The 16925-nt window shown below is 45.8% G+C and overlaps 1 protein-coding gene across 1 annotated transcript in view; it reads left to right on the top strand.

The window, feature by feature from the left end:
- SETD7 (SET domain containing lysine methyltransferase 7) overlaps window positions 1-10032 on the top strand; it is a 46993-nt gene extending 36961 nt beyond the window's left edge. Inside the window, 4 exon segments of the mRNA XM_015600677.2 lie at window positions 2202-2319; window positions 4901-5058; window positions 8901-9014; window positions 9016-10032. Of these exon segments, the coding sequence (XP_015456163.1) occupies window positions 2202-2319; window positions 4901-5058; window positions 8901-9014; window positions 9016-9067 (442 nt within the window). The 3' untranslated portion in view covers window positions 9068-10032.
- Window positions 10033-16925: the final 6893 nt, after the last annotated feature.

The raw sequence follows: 16925 nt of genomic DNA, 5'->3' as shown, positions 1-16925 counted from the left end.
ATCCTTATATTTTCAGGAAGGATGTTTTTATTCTCATATAGAACCTGCCCCTGTAAGAGAGTTTCTCTACCGAGAAGGCACAGAACAGCCTGTGTGTCAGTTCTACAATGAAACCTCTGCAGAGGGAAGCAGTCGGGCCAGGCAGCCATCTATGCCCTGCCTGGTGTCCCCTTTCTTGGGGCTCTGGTGCCACAGTTTGTACTGCAGATACATGTTGGCCTCTAAGGGAGTATGTCACACTCTGTAAAGCTCTAGCCTGGGCAGGGACCAGAATGCCTTCTTGTCTACTCAGCCCAGCGGAGGGGGTTTGGAACACAAGACAATTTATTCACGAAGGGAGAACAGGAGTGAAGCGAAGAAAATATAAAAAGCGTAAAAACATTCCAGCTTATAAATTACAAGTGTCTGATTCCATAAGCCCACTCCCAGAGTGTCAGGTCCTGTTCCATTTCCTATCTTATCTAAACTCAGCTCCTGATTCTCGGTGTGGCTCCTCCGGTACCCTGCCTGGGGTTCTTATTTCCTAGCAACCGGCCTATTGATGAGTAAGAGACCATCTGCAGGTGGTTTTCTCTTGGCCTCACTCTTTGTAAGCCTGGCTTACAAAGCATGGCTTTTGTTCGCTTACTGTTCAGTTCTTATCTGAAAAATAGGCCCCTTCCCTGGTTTAACTGACAAGGTTGGCCCCCCAATGTCACAATGAGTAAATAGTCTCTTTCTTGACACAAGGCTTTGGCCCCTTTCGAAAGGGAATGGTTTAGTCTCTTGTTAGTCCCGAAACACTGTGTGTAGCATCACTGTATGTATCAGTCTTTTTTGTTACTATGGCTGTGATGATGCTGCATAACCAAATCCTCAAAACTACCAGTGGTTTACGAAGGCAAACCTTTTATTTTACGGTCATAGTTCTGTCCGTTGGCTGAGGTTCAGCCGCTTCTGACTGGGCTCATCCCGGCTCAGCTGGAGTAGGCCGGACTCCAGGTTTCAAGTTGGGTTCGAGTCTGTTTCACAGGTCTTCATTCCAAAACTCAGGCTAAAGGAGCAACGGCCCATTGGGCCATCTTCTTCTCGAGATGAATGGAAACTCAGGAGGTGCCTGGCAGAAACTCGCCATGCCCCTTAACGCCTGAGACCTGGCACTCAGTCACTCTGCTCACATTCTAACAGCAAAGCAGATCATACAGCCGAGCCCCAAGTCATTCAGGCAGGGATGTATCCTCTGCCAGCTCTGAGGAAACACCACAAGGTCACATGGCAAAGTGGCAGAATGTATGATTCTATCACGTGGGGGGAATAAAGAGTTGGAAGCAATAATTCAGTCTTCCACTCCATAAAACAAGCATAAGATCTATGTAATAAAAATTACAGATGACCACTTCCAGCAGAGGGGTGACATCACAGTGCCCGAAGAACTGAAATAGTTCTTGGTACAGCAGGTACTCTTTTTAAATCCAGTTCAATAATCATGAGTGCTGTTTGCTTATAAAATAAGTGGTTGCAAACTTTTTCTGTACAGAGCTATATAGTAAAAATTTTAGACTTTGTGGGTCTCTATTGCAACTACTCGACTCCTCCTTCATAATATTGAAGCTGTCATAGACAATACTAAACAAATAGTCTGTGTGGGTGTGTTCCAATAAAACTTTATTTACAAAGATGGGCTGCAGTCAGATTTGGCCCCTCAGCCTCCATTAGCTGACCTGTTAAAAACTCCTTTGTTGGGAAGTGCTTACTGGATGGGTTTTATGAATCACTTGTCACTCTTTCATGCAAAAGATTCATCTTGGGGCCTAATTAAAACAATCTTACCCTCCTATTTTGGCACGGACAAACTTAGTTATAGTTTTAAGTAGCTTTGGAAGATGTTTTATTTGTCCAAGAAGACAGTGAAATTGATTTTAACTAAAAACATAAAAAAATCTTTAAACTTTATATCAAGCACTGAGCTGCTTTATGAATGTATTGTAATAACCCCGTTTTTAGAGAGCAAATTTTAAATACCACTCTTAAAAGAGACATAAGTACCAGTTCTTCAGTTTCCAGTGCCAAAATATTTAACTTTTCTTCCTTTCTTCCTTCCTCATTGGATTATTATGAACTGATGTTTTGGATTCAGTAGCCGTAATGATATTTTGGTGGTTGATGTGAATAGTGACATACCAAATTTAAAGAATCGTTATTTGACTCTTTTTGCCATTTAGGGTTTATGTCGCTGAATCTCTCATTTCCAGTGCTGGAGAAGGACTGTTTTCAAAGGTAGCCGTGGGACCTAGTACTGTTATGTCTTTTTATAATGGAGTCCGAATTACACACCAAGAGGTGAGTGGAGCAGAGTGGAAAATCAACTCGATTAAAGGGCTTTGTTTCACACCCTTAATTTTCTCACAAGTCCCTTTACTTAAGAATTCACTGGAAATGTAAAGGAACAAACAGATACGCTTTTCTGTAAAATTGGATATTGTCTTATGGCAATCTTCAGAGTGTCTGACGAGAGCCTGCTTCCCTTCCTGGTCATAGGTGGCCCTTTTTCTACATACCCTCACATGACAGGAGGGATGAGGGAGTGCTCTGCTGTCTCTTTTATAAGGGCACTAATCCCATTCGTGAGGGCTCCACCTGCCCTTGTGACTTAATTACTTTCCAAAGGCCCCACCTCCGAATACCATCCCAATGGGGATTAGGTTCCAGCATATGAACTTTTGAGGGACACAAACGTTCACTCGATAGCAGATTTTTTTTCCTTATTTTGATCCTTAAAATGATTTTTTTAAGTTCCACAACTATTTCATAGAAAGTGGAAGGGTGCTTTCAATGAGACTTTGTGCAAGGCTACACCTCATATCTGAAAAATTGAGATCCAATTGAATTCTGTCAATAACGAATTTCTGGGTGCTTTATAAGGAGACCCCTACTTCTGTCTGTGCAAAAGCTATACAGCTGCCTACATCTATCCAGGAAGGGTTTTATTCCAAAAAATAATTAAAAGCGAAGGCGCTGAATCACCTCTTGCCTTTGAGACACCATCTTCGATATATTTCCCAGATTTCATAATTTTGTCTTCTTTCTTGACTTCACAATTAACTTCCTTAAGTGTCTGCTTAAGTTCCAAAAGCTCAGTGCTTTGGGCGTAGCTTGCACGCTCCGCCCAGTCTGACTTGTGCTGAGTGTGTGGGGTTCACACTTACCACTGTGCCCCACGTTCATGTCTTCGCTTTTCAGTTACCGCCATGGAATGATAAGTGGGGGTCATGCATGAAATAATGAAGTTATTGCACGTTCAAAGCAGCCGCACAAAGACGAGCTGCGGTCTGGCACACCGTGTCCCCTAGTGGCGGCCAGACCACTGTATCAGCAACCCTGAAAGTCCCAGAAATGCAGCATGTGAAAGGTGGCTCGGGATAGCGATATGCAATTTATTTATTAAAATACCTCACAGTTAAGGAAGCCGAAACCCAGAGAGGTTAAACGATTTGCCCAAGGTCACAGATGTAGTAACTCGCAGAGCTCCAGCAGGGTTTCCCATAGCAGAATCTGGCTCTGTGCTGACACTCGCTACGCTGTTCTGTGCACATGAATGAGGCAACCTCCCTGTCCTCATGAAATCAGATTCTGTCGGGGAGATAAGAAAACACGCAACTCATGGCAGCACGAGGTAGATGGCACCAAGTGCCTTATGTCAGTATCGCATGACGGGTCTGGAATGTTAGGATCCATAAAGATTTTCCTCACTTTCATCCTTGCTATATCCCTCCACCTAGAACAGCAGGCACTCAATAAATGTCTCCTGAATGAATCTCAGATACGAATGACAGCTTAAATGTAATTTAGAGGCAGGAGCCTCGGGATACCTCTGAGAGTCAACGGTTTTGTGATCTTCGTTGCTCTGAAAGGCTGCTCTGCTGGTATCAGCAAATCCTGGGGTGTGGTTTGGAGTGTGGGGTTTGGAGAAGGGCAGGCTGTTGGTTGCACTGGGTAGCGAGTCTGTCCTGCTGTAGGAAAAAAGCACCCTAGTAATCGGTGACTCTGTGCTGGTCACAGTGATTGCCCACCTGCGACAAAGACGTGCGACTTCCCTGGAGTGCAGTTTGGCATTCCTTAGATTTCTGGTTCCACTTGATGTTCTTACTTTTGCTTTTCTTTTGCCTCCTCTTCCTCACTGTTGGGGCCGATCAAAAAAAAAAAAGAGAGAGAGATGACCACAAGAAGCAGTAGCACAGAGCGAGCTTCGGGTGGGGCTTGGGCAGGGTTGCTTGAGAGGGGACGTCCTCTTAGCATAGACCATGCAGAGGTCTGTGGCACTGAGGCCATCATCTAACGGGGAGGAGGGCAGGGAGCTCCTGAGAGAGGAATGAGGGTGGGGCCTACACATCTAGCTGACAGCGAGCGTGGTGAGGAGTCTCTGCACCAGAGAGCCCCAAGGAACAGCAGCCGTCTGGGGTCTTGGCCATCCTGGGTTTATCCTACCTATTGCTAACAGATGGGGAGCGAGGTGTGTCCCTTGAAAGCAGGCTCTCAATAGCTAAAATTCGGCTTTGTTTGGGCTATTTAAAAAAACAATTGGATGTGTAAAACTTCAAATTTGGTGCTGGCTGGGCTTTTCAGGTCTCAGCCTGCAGGGAAGAAATAAACAACCTAGGGACATCTGGTTACATTTTTGGGTGTCTTTGTAAGGGACTTTAATCCTTTTCTTCATATAAGACAAGGAAAATTCATAAATCAGTAGTATGTTGAGCTGCCTGGTGGTGGCCACAGGCGCCATCCGCAGCCGTGGGATGCTTTAGGCTCTTTTCATGTTTGTGGGACTCAAACCATGAAGTTTCAGGACAAATGAGTTAATATATCCGATGTCCTTCGAGCTTTTGGGAGAAAGGTCCTCTCTGACACTCTGTTATTTTTGCAGGTTGACAGCAGAGACTGGGCCCTTAATGGGAACACCCTCTCCCTTGATGAAGAAACGGTCATTGACGTGCCTGAGCCCTACAACCACGTGTCCAAGTACTGTGCCTCTTTGGGACACAAGGCAAATCACTCCTTTACTCCGAACTGTATCTACGACATGTAAGTGTGGCACCTAGCCTTTGCTGGGCGGATCTGCGCCTCGGGGCCCTGAGATGGAGGAGGGCACGAGACAGGTGTCATGCTGCCGGTCCCTCAGAAATATCCGAAAGCCCCCTGCCAGGGGCCTCACGGGCATGACTTGAAACTTAGAATGTAAACAGCCCGCTCTTGGGCAGGCTGACAAATGGAAAAGTGCTTCAAAGAGTAGAAATGCTCTGGCAATACTATACTTTGTGGTTGCTGCTTCACTGTGGCTTTTTTGTCCTTCGGTTGCCTCATTCTGGAAAATTAAGGATAGTGATATTTGAAATCATGGTAAAAATTGAAATTACTCTGCATCACGGAGATTAGGGAACCCCTTTTCTGATGTGAAAGGAAGGAGGAAAACAAAATCCTAATCGCAGGGCATGCAGACTCAGTGTTGGAAAAGACCTATAAAATCAGAGAATCCCTATTCTTTGACAACAGAGAGAAATGAGGTAGTGACACGGGCCGCCTCGTGGATGAGCCTTGAGAACATTCTGCCAAGTGCAAGAAGCCAGTCACAACGGAACACTAATAAGAATTGTCCACAACAGCCAGATTCATAGAGATGGTCTGTAGATCAGTGGCCGCCTACTGCTGGGGGGACCTGGGGGAGATGGGGGTCGACGGCCCATGAGTGTGGGGTTTCTACTGAGGGCGACGCAAGGTTCTAAAATTAGGTTTTGGTTGCCCCCAAAATCACTGAATTGTTCACTTTAAAAACGGATGAATTTTATAATAGATGAATTGCATCTCCACACAGCTGTTGTTTTTAAAGTTCGCATCATCCTACCTCCGTCCTGGAACTCGAACCTCCCTTTCCAACCGCTAGTTAAACCTCGTCTTGGAAACCCCCAGTGATGGGGAGCCTACGGTTATCCGCAGAGGGGGTGTCTGGACAAACTGAAATAGATATCGTGAAATTAGCTTTGGGGCTCTGATGATTAGAAACTTTTTTTATCGAACCCAAATGGGTTTCTCTGTAACATCCGGTCCTAGGTAGCTCCCTTCAATCGCTCTTCCACATGGTAGTCCTACAAATATTTTAGTAGTTTTCATGTGCCCCTGAATGTTCGCTTCCCAAAATCAGCATCTGACTAAAGGATACAGTTGGGATTCTTTGTCCTATCTCATTGCTGCCCTTGGCTCAGCCTGAGAATGCCAGTTTGTCCAGGAGGCCGTGTGCAGCCGTGTCCACTCGGCTGTAGCTTGCAGTCCCTCAGTCCTCTAGCTTGTTAACATAAGCAGGAGAAGATCATGTGCATTTAATCTGTAGGGACATTGCCCGGATTTAACTGTCCCTTCTTGCCTCCCTGAGATGGCTTAAAAATTATTCTGGCAGTGACTTGCTCTCCTTGGCCGTCGGTCACAAGTACTCAAGCTACAACTTCTGTTTAAAGGGCGGGTAGAAATGGCAAAGGACGTGTGTCATGTGAAACGAAACGGACACCGTTATTAACTCCAAGGCTTTCGTAGCCGATGTGAATCAGGCCAGAGCCTCATTCTGAGCTGCACACAGCTTAACAGCAACCCTTTAAAGCAGGGGCGATGGACGATAATAAACGCAACTTAGACTGCTGTTTTAAAACAAATCAGTTCGGTGATTTCACTGCAAGACATGATTCTTCTCACCAAAAAGAAGGGAGCACAGGAGACAAGAAAAGGAACCATTTATGAAAAATCAAGTTCCTGTCCTGTTCAGGGTTATTTTTTCAATGTGACCAATTAGTTATTTGGGGCAATGGGAAGACTACCTGAAGAATAACCAGATATAAAATGCAGATACCAATTCAGACCATTTGTTTGTTTCTAAAATCATCGGTATCATCATGCACTCCCAACATAAACGAACCAACACCTCTGTAAACTTATAACTGTCATCAGGTACAAGATGCCGCAGGGACAAACAGTCAAGAGCTACTTTCCTACCTGTAAATATAGGTAACGTGTTGACAAGGAGCCAGACCACGTGGTGCAGAGTTTTGGTTTGACAGCTAATACTCCAGCTAATGTTTGCCACACACTTACTCTAAGCTGGTGAGGTGCTGACGGCCTCGCAGGCATCACCTCATGCAGTCCTTCCAGGACCTTCGTGGGGCATCTCCTGGCTCCAACCCAGGTCACAGACGGGAAATGCAGGTCTCTCAGTCAAAGGTGTCACGTGTTCCTAACTGCCGTGTCTTAGCACCGCCCTCAGGAGCAACACCTGAAACTGAGTTCTTCCTTTTCAGTCTGTTCATCTTCTGGTCTCTGAAAATAATGATCATGAGCGGGAAAATGAAAATACGAGAGGATTATAAGAGAAGTCTTGGGGTTCTCATGGGATTTTTTTTTTTCTGTGTACCAGAAGATTAACTAGAGCTCTATTTCAGGAGCGTTATTTTTTAACGAAATATTTTAATTTAAAGACAAAGAATCGTGATTTTAATAAGGAATTCCTGAGCCCCTGGTCCAGGGCTCGCCTCTGCGACGGAGCCCAGCCTGAGAATTCTGTGCATGTGAATGTCCTCACACACGCACGGGCACTCGGCATAGCAGCTGAGATTAGTTGAGTCCTCACGTTGTGCCAGGCGCTGTGTGAGGTGCTTTATTTACGTGACCCTGTGTTGTCACAACGACAACTCTTGTCCGATAAGGATTACTGCTAGCGTTACGATTTTGCAGATGAGAAGAGTAAAATTTCCAAGAGGGCACCGTAATCATGGGCGGAACCAGGGCTCACATTAAAGTCTCTGACCCCAGCTCAAGTCTGCTTTCCAGGAAAAGTGACCCTGGGGAGGGTGGACACAGAGGCCCCTGGAGTAAGGACAACGTTGTTCCTTTTAACCCCACGTGAAGATGTCCCCAAGCCACAGACGTACTCCTTTCCCACCACCGACAGAGGGAACCAGCCAAGGACTTGACTCACTCCCCATAAGCCAGTGTCCTTTGGGCCGGAAACTTTTCCTTTGGTGTCTCAATGCCCTTTGTTAAAAATGTGACAATACATGAATGAGACTGATTTGACCAGGCGCATATGAAAATAAAGCACATTTCTTTCTGGCCATCCCATGCACGTACCTTTTTGGGGTTTGGGCAGCTGTTAGGTAGCTGAGTCCACTACTTGTTTGCTTCTTGTCCCCGTGAAGGGAGCTGGGCAGGTGAGCCGGGCTGGGAGCCTTTGGCAGAGGATCATAGCACAGTGACCGCCCTGCCTGTTTCTGAGAGGACTCCTTACAGGACGAGAGGATGCTTCACGGGGAAATAGTAAAGAAGCGAGTTGGCAATGAGGTCAAGACTCTTCCCTCTTGGAGAGAAATCTCCATCTACGTTTCTGCTGGGAAAGGTCACCTCTGCCATCTGTATGGGGCGGAATACGGTGCCTTTGGCTTTTGTACATCCACAAGGCTCTTCTTACAACTCCAGAATCGCCCCTCCCCCCAGGTACAGCCACGTGGGTGATCCCATGCGGCAGGCCAGGTGAGCTGCATGCTGACAGGCAGCTGGATCTGATTTCTCATTAAGGACAGCATTTTGTCATTGACCATGATTGTTTGTTTACACATACAGAGTGCCAAATATGCTCACAAAGGCAGGTAGAGCATGCTTTTTAAAACTTTAATGTGTCTATGAATCACCTGAGGGTGTCGTTAAAATGCAGGTGTCAGTCCAGCAGGTCTGGGGTGGGGCTGAGCCTCGCCGTTAGCACACGCTGAGGACGTAGCCACGGTGTCAGGGAAGAGCCGGGGGTGGGGGGGGGTGATTCCTGCATCAGCCCCGCTCCCCCAGTCTTCGCTCCTCACCTACCTGGGAATGACTGTGCGCATCTCCCCGTCTAGGTTTGTCCACCCCCGCTTTGGGCCCATCAAATGCATCCGCACCCTCCGAGCTGTGGAGGCCAATGAGGAGCTCACTGTGGCCTACGGCTATGACCACAGCCCCCCAGGGAAGTTTTTAGTGGTACCAGGTGGAGCTGAAGGCCTTCCAGGCCGCCCAGCGGAAGTGAAGGACCTGGCTCTGGGCTCCGGAGACCCGGAGTGGAAACTTGGATCTATGCACTACGTTTATCCGACAACGGGACAACCAGGGACTGCTCGCGCTGTGACATCACATCCTCTCACTCCGCCTTCGCAACGACTTTCTCGCATACTAACTAGGTTTGACTGGATTACTCATGCCAGATTTAAAATTAGCTAGCCTTGCAGGAGCGTCCTACTGAGAGGTATTGCCGAGCACTTGACATAAGACAGCGTGATATTCTTGGGTGGTTCACATCTAAATCTGGACCACACTGAGATGCCAAATGATTAGACTGAAAAAGGGAAAGGGAGTTTTTCAGTCATTTTTAGTCAGTGGTTTTTCCATGATGTTTTTTTTTTTTTTTCCCCTACGGCCAATGCAAAGTGTGTTGTTATCACACTTGCAGATGTGCCGTATGGAGGAGAGAATTACTACATTTTTATTCTCTGAATGTAGTAAAATTTGCCTTCTAACCTTTGATCTGTATCTTGCAATAGAATGGCTTTGTTTTTTTTTTTTTCCTAGCGCACAGAACCCTACTCTTTCAGCCCTTTCCACCCCTCAGTCCTCCTCTCTATCTTTAGATACCTTGGACAGGAGAAAACTTCCCAGTGGGCTTTGCGTCAGTGCCAGTGTGTAGGTCTCTCTGGCTCTTTCTATATCATTGTTTCATTATTACGTCCTACTATAAAGAACCGGCTCGTAGAGCTGGTGTATTATTATAGAATTATTATTCTCGCATGTAAACAAAGATATCTTTGCTTTAAGATGTGAAAAGACAGAGTTTACTTCGTTTGCATTAAGTTATGGAAGAGTTGTAATATATACTTTAAGGAAGGAGAGAGGGAACTTAGTATTTCTAAGCAGTAACTGTGGCAACTTTGCAATACCTTCAATAGTGCTAGTAATTTTTTTCTCCTGGCATACACATTAAATGTACATAACAGAGCAGTCTGGCTTGTGGCACAGTGCATTGAATTCAAAAGTTAAATAGCAAACTTGAATTCTAACACAGAATTCACAAGTTTTTTTTGTTTTTTTTTTTTTTTTTACAATCGCTACTGTTAAGAGAGACATACTGATCACTAGGTACAAATCGAACCTTAATGCTAAAACTCTTCATCATTGTAATTTCAAAGCACTTATCTGCTTCAGAGCATTGTGAATTAAGAATAACACCTGTATAGTTTAAAAGCAATGATATCAATAGCATTTCAGCCATTTTGCAAGCCATATATAATCCCAGCTGCAGAAATAAGGAGAAAAGCCCTGTTTTTAGTTTAGCTGATTAGATATGTAACATTACTGGGATTGCTCTGAATGAATTCTGAGAGTTTGGGATTTGGGGAAGCACCCTCACCACATACCACAGCTGTGTCTTCTTGAGATGCCTGGATGAGGCAACTGGAATCTCTGGGGAGGAGCAGCTGCTCTGACCTGCAGCTGTCAAGGGCAGCAGCACCTGTTGCCTGAGCCAGTTCGGTCTTGAAAGCTAAAGTCTTCCAAGCTGTTGCCCGCAGTGAGCTCTGGCTAGTAGAGAAGGCTTGCTGGGAGTGGGAAAAGAGTAAAACAGGCAGAAAAAAAGGGTTCGATATTTCTTGTCAATTACATATTGCCCTTAGGGAGAATTTAACAGAAGTAAGTGTTTGATTGACGGCTGCCCACAACTTTCCGTCCAGGCGGCCCCTGGGCACAGGATTCGGCCCTCAAGGCGGTGACAAAGGCAGCGCTTCTCTTTTTCGCAAGGCCAGGTTTCTGGAGCTCCGCTCCCCAGCAGGGCTGGAGCAGGTGACAGTGGCTTCTGCACAGATGCTGAAGTTTCACACGTGAGAGGTTGTCAGGGCTGCCAGAAAGATCGCCCACAAGGGAACTGAAGAGAGTGTTTAGATTAAAAGGCGCCAGGGTAGGATCGCTTCTAGTCTGTAGAAAGAGACCAATCTGTAAACTGTGACAGATGGACAGTCTTGGGACTTGTTTTCTGATAGGTGCTTTAATTCAAATGGGTCCCAAAGCAAGTGACTGTTAGCAGGAGAAAGATGGCTTTAATTAACCCCAGTCGGTTGAGCCGTGGAGTCAGGGCAGGGAGCAAGGTCAAGGAGAAGATGACACAGGTCACACCTCCGATGTAGCTACAATCAAAGACTTCATTCCTGAGGGCGATATTGCTTTGCCTGAGGCTGCAATAGGGTATAACTTCTGTCCTAATGCGCTACTCTTATGATACCACTCAGATGGAACCTTCCTTTCTTTCTGTCTTCCTTCCTTCCTTCCTTCCTTCCTTCCTTCCTTCCTTCCTTCCTTCCTTCCTTCTTTCTTCTTTCTTTTTCTTTCTTTCTTTCTTTCTTTTTACATCTATATTCATAAGAGATAATGATCTATAGTTTTCTTCCTTGCTTCCTTTCTTTCTTACTTTCTTACTTTCTTACTTTCTTTCTTTCTTTCTTTCTTTCTTTCTTTCTCTTTCTTTCTCTTTCTTCCTTCCTTTCTTTCTTTCTCTCTTTCTTTCTCTCTTTCTTTTTGATAAAAAGGATTGAAGAGTTGTAAGTAGTGTTTAACCAACTAATACGTTTTTCAAATTAGATATTGGACGACAACACTCTGAGTTTAGAACCCAGCAGTGTGTCTGTGTTTGACCTTCAGACGAATCAGAGGCCACAAGACACCCAAGTGGAGCCTTCTTCTCTCCCTCCCGTCCTCCGTGTGTCCTCTGGCTCTTCCCTCCCCTGCCCTGTCTCCTTCCTCTTTCTCTCTTGTCTGTGACAATGCCTGGCTGGGCGTCCCTGTGTGACAACACCCCAGCTGATCTTTCCCGCTCTGTCCCCAACTCTCCTCCACGTCCTCAGCTTCTGTCCTGCTAGTACCTCCGGCTCCCTGTGCCCTTCAGACCCTCTCTCTTTCCTTCTTTGGGGACCTCTCTCCATTTGCTCTGTGCCTGTGTCTGCTCTCTCCTTGCCCTCCCCGCCCCCACCCCGCCACACACACATGTCAGGCTTTGTCACAGGGTAGAACTGGAGGGGGACTTGAGAGTCACTGTGTTCTGTAGGTAGGAAAAGACGTCGAAGGGGTTGGTGCTCCCTAAGGAAGAAGCTCGTGAGGAAATCAGAGTGTGCTCCTTGTTTGAGCCGAAGTCTGAGGTGGGGAAAGCCTCGGGTGTATTTTTCTGCTGAGCCTTCACATCTGCTGTGGAAGGAGATTCGTCAGGAAGCAGCCTAAGCTGATAGTTTCATCAGCATCATAATCACAACAGAAATGAGGAAGATTCCATGTGCTGGGGAACCAAGAAACCACTTTTTGCTCACCCCAAAACCAGCCGGTGCCTGTGAGTGCGCAGGACGCCATGGTGTCAACGAGATTCACTCAGAGCCATCTCAGCCCGACTCCTGCATGACTAGACCTTCCCTTAGCAGCTTTTTTACGATGAAATATTATCTTGTGTTAGAGTTAGGAATAGGGACTAATCTGTAGGAGTATGTCCCCAAATGGACATTCGAATGGACTAACCAAAAACAGCTGTAAGGACTGAGTTTCCGGCAAAGGAATGACGACGTTAAAAAGCAGCAGGTCAGGAAGACTCCAGCTTGGCAGGGCCTGTTCTTTCGTTAACCCGCTTCACCCGGGTCGACCTGAGAAACTCAAAAGGAAGGTCATTTTTCAAGACCTCTTGGAACCTGACTGGGGCTGTGGTTAAACTTATCTGCCCTCGGGGGGTCCTTCACACTTGAAAAATCACCAACAACCTGCAAAGGCCAACACAGGTGGAGGCCAAGTGTAACCATTTACAACATTTAATCGTAACTATTAAAATGACAGTAACTGTGAACGGTGAATTCAAGGGTTGTCTTCTCAGTGAGACAGTGTGTGGCACTGTAGTGACTTTCCTTTAAATACATAAAAACTTTAAATCACTCACTGCAAAATGCATTTGAGATTTTCCAAGAAGGTACAGTTTTCCATTTTGCTTTGTTTTAAAACAGTTGCCCCAAGTTTCTGTCTGAAGAGTAGTGACTTAGAATCCAGACCTCTTTTGTTTTAGAAAAACAAGCAAAACTACGTTGCAAGAATGATAGTTGTAATGTTTATTTGCCACAGATCAAAGGTTCACAAACTCTATTAAATTTACATCTACCTGAGGTACCTTGATGGATTGTTTTTTCTTTGATCTTTCCTTCAGGAATTGGAGCCTCGGTGTCACTTTTTTTATTTTAAAAATACTACATTTTAATAGTTTTATTTTGCCAAACGTGTGCATACATACTCAAAGCAATGAAACTATTTCAAGCCATACAGCCACCGGAGTGGAAACCCTTCTCACAAATTTTAATGTGTTTGTATGTAAATAGATGTTTGTATGAAATATTTTCATGGTAGAATGAATATATTTAAATGAAGTTGAATTATTCCAGTGCTATTTAAACAAATTGCAAAATTTTTGGTGAGAATTATCTGAGTCTATCGAGATATCATGCCGATCAATTTTGATTTTTAAAAATCAAAAGCCTACAAATAACTCTGACCCAAGGCAACTTCCTGGCGTTGTTGCATCTGACGTGGAGAGAGCTTGTAGGCTTCCCCAGTGCCTCAGCCGCTTCCTGGTGTAAGTTAGGTGCTCGTGGAGGTGTGTCCACCTTTTAGTGACATCGCTCTGGGCCTTACGGGGGCCTGCGAGTGAATTCGAGGCATTAGAGACACTGGTGCATTTATCCGGAGCACAATTTCTTTGCAGGGCAGCAGAATCAGAAGCCAGATGCGGCCGTGCGACCCTCAGAACGGGGTTTTCTGGCCGCATCCACCGCCACCCTTTACTGCCTAGTCACACATGTCAGGGAGGCTGCCCTCAGTGGAGTTGGGGTTCAGACCCCAGGGTGGGACTTCACGGTTTTGCCAGCAGTCCCTGCCTCCTGACCTCCACCTCACAGAGAGGAAGGAGGAGGGCGCAGCTGGCAAGGGGCCCATTTGTCAGCACAGTTCATTTCCTGTCTCAGCTCTGGGAGACTATGCACGTTAGCACCAAACTTCCAACCAGAGAGAGACGGCCTCGGATAACGCCAGTCCGCGCTTCCTCTGTCTGTGACTTTAATACCAAGACCAATCGCACCCCTGGGACATACCTCCCAACACTCCCGACCTTTATGTTACTAGAACACTCCTTTATAATGATATTCAACTTGAGTGGGGGTTTTCTTTTTTCCACTTTGGTCCTGGATATAACGAAATGATAAATTTTCTGACAAATTTTCACTGTGTATACTAGCAATATGTACACACATGCCAATGTATCTTAACATATCGATGTGGTTACATTTTGGGGTACTGTAATTAATCTTGATTCACGTATTGGGAAATATGGGGACTACATTATGCCTGCTTATCATAGAAGAAATTAGGTCTATGGTTCTGAGCTCCCTAATTCAAAAGTTCTTCCTCCTGGGTTTTCTACGTTCTCTATTTATCCTGAAATGCATTTATGAGGTTGCGAGGTATGTTTGAGGATTGAAAGCCAGGGGTACGCTTTTAGCATTTATTGCAACCAAAAGTTACCCCCATCACAGTTAAGAGCATCTTTGATTGGTCTTTTGTGGAATTTGAACTAAATCTATGAGCCTTATTCAATATCTATAATTCTATGATTTTTTTAATTATGGGAAATTAATGAAAGATGTTTACATGAATAATGTTTGCCCTTACTGTGTTATGAATGAGTTTTTTGTAGTGTGTCTGGGTGCATGTGCAAGAGAGTAGGAAAAATGTTTCTGAAACAAAACTTGACAAATATTTGTAATGAAAAGTAAATAAAGATTGCTATAATTGCGCTATAGAAACAATGCAAGTATTAAACAAAATATACAATCATCTGTCATCGTCTTCCTTTGGTCGTCAAGGGCAAAAAGGTAGTAATGTTTTTGTTGTGATGCGTCCACCTGTATATTTAAGTTATTAAGTTGTTTAAAAACATCATGAACCACTTTCCATTTTCAAAGCATCGTCGTGAGACCCAAGGAGGGGTACAGAAAGATTAGGAGCTCGCTGCATGTTTGCCATGACTCACATACACCCGTGAATCCAGAAAAATTAGCAAGATCAACCAAAAGTGTCTAATTAATGACACAAATGTTAATGGTATTGAACGTAAACGATATGATCAGGGAAACTAACTGGAGGGTTGGAATGCAAAACTAAAACAACGGCCCTCACTGGCCCCCTTGTCTGCACCCCGTGGAAGTCCACAGGCCACATCAGGCTACAGCGCACACTCGACTGCTTAATGAGTTAAACATCTCACTCACCATCAGATGACAGCCTTGGGCATCCAGCAACTGCATCTTACTGGGTGCTTACAAAGCATTCTCCAAATATTTGATGTGAGAAGGACTGAACTAGACTATCTTTTTTTTAAAAAAAAAGAAACCATGTTCTCAGTTCGTTCATTTATATGACCTGTATTTCTTAAGCTTTACCATCCAGCAGTCACTATTCTAGGTCATTAACAAATCTGCAAACAAAAACAAAGTCCCTGCCTGGTGGAACTTACGTTTTCATGGGGACACTGGTTGTAAACCAGCCAGGGGATGCTGCGTGCGCCTGGCAGGTGCTGTGGAATGGGTAAGTGGGTACAGAGCGTTGGGGGAGAGGTGCAGGGCAAGACTGGGGAGACCTCTCCGAGAGGGGAATCTGGGGAAAGCTCGCAGGCCAGGAGGGGATTCAAGGAGCCAAGCCCCTTCCGGGGGGTTCAGGGAGCTCGTCCAGGAAAGTGGGGCTCCTGGCACGCAGGGAGGTCTGGGTGATGTACCCAGAAGGAACTAGTTTTTGTAGGGCCCCCAAAGCCATTTTAACGACTTTATTTTTAACTTGGAGTGCGATGGGAGGTCAACCTGCGATGTAAAACAAATCAGCTTCGTCCAGCTTAGTTTACTGCAGGTCCAAAACACGCTTCTGACATCTTGGATTGCTCTCAGCCCTTCCATCCGTGGGCTCTGAACAGAAGTGCGGTAAGACCCGCCTTCCCCCTGCAACAGGATCACTCTAGGTGTTAACAGGTAGGGATGGACTGGAGTGGGGGTGGGGACCCAGGTGGGAACCGGAAGTGCAAAATGGCAGGGAGTGGGGGGCAGTGGGGGACTGAGGGTGACGAGAGCGGCTGAATTTCGGATATAGCAATAAAGACAGAGACGGTAGAATTTGCCAAGACGTGGGGTTAGGTATTTTTAAATGTAGGTTTTATTATTCAGGTACGGTGAGACCAACAGATCAGGAGACAAGATAGTTCCGGTTTGCAAAAGGAGGGGTGCACCGCGCCGGGGGGGCCACACCGGGACGCACCGGGGACAGTTGGGGAGGGGGAATGCGGGTCAGAGCCTTTACTGCGGCTTCTGGGGAAAGGCAGGCGAGGCAGGGCAAGCAAGTTTAGGATTGAATAGTTTCAGTGGTGCTGGGGTACAGGTCCTGCCTTTAGCAGTCTGGGACCTGGCTCTGGGGCAGAGTGGCCCCGAGTGTAAGAGCCTGTACAGCAGCTTGTTGCCACACAGGCTCTGGATTGGTTGGTTTGCATATGAGAGACACGAGTTGTCTGCTGTCTCCAGGGATTGGTAGCCCAGGGTCAGCAGGACCCAGGTGTCAAAGCGTCAGAATAAAAAGACGAGCTTTCTACATTGGGAAATAAGGAGTCTAAGCTGACTCTGAAGTTTGGTCTGAGCAGCTAAAAGAATGGAGTCATCACTTGTGAAAATATAACTTCTGTCACTGCCAATAATACTGATGGTCTGGCCCCAAATCGCCTGCACGACCCGTTTTTACTTCTGGTTCCAGAACAACTGCTATGTCTTCTCATGGTCCAGCTCTCTCGTGGT

Source organism: Pteropus alecto, unplaced genomic scaffold (genome assembly GCF_000325575.1).
Source record: "Pteropus alecto unplaced genomic scaffold, ASM32557v1 scaffold50, whole genome shotgun sequence".
NCBI lineage: Eukaryota > Metazoa > Chordata > Mammalia > Chiroptera > Pteropodidae > Pteropus > Pteropus alecto.
The sequence above is the reverse complement of the archived record's forward strand: the minus strand, read 5'-3'. Positions and strand labels throughout refer to the sequence as shown.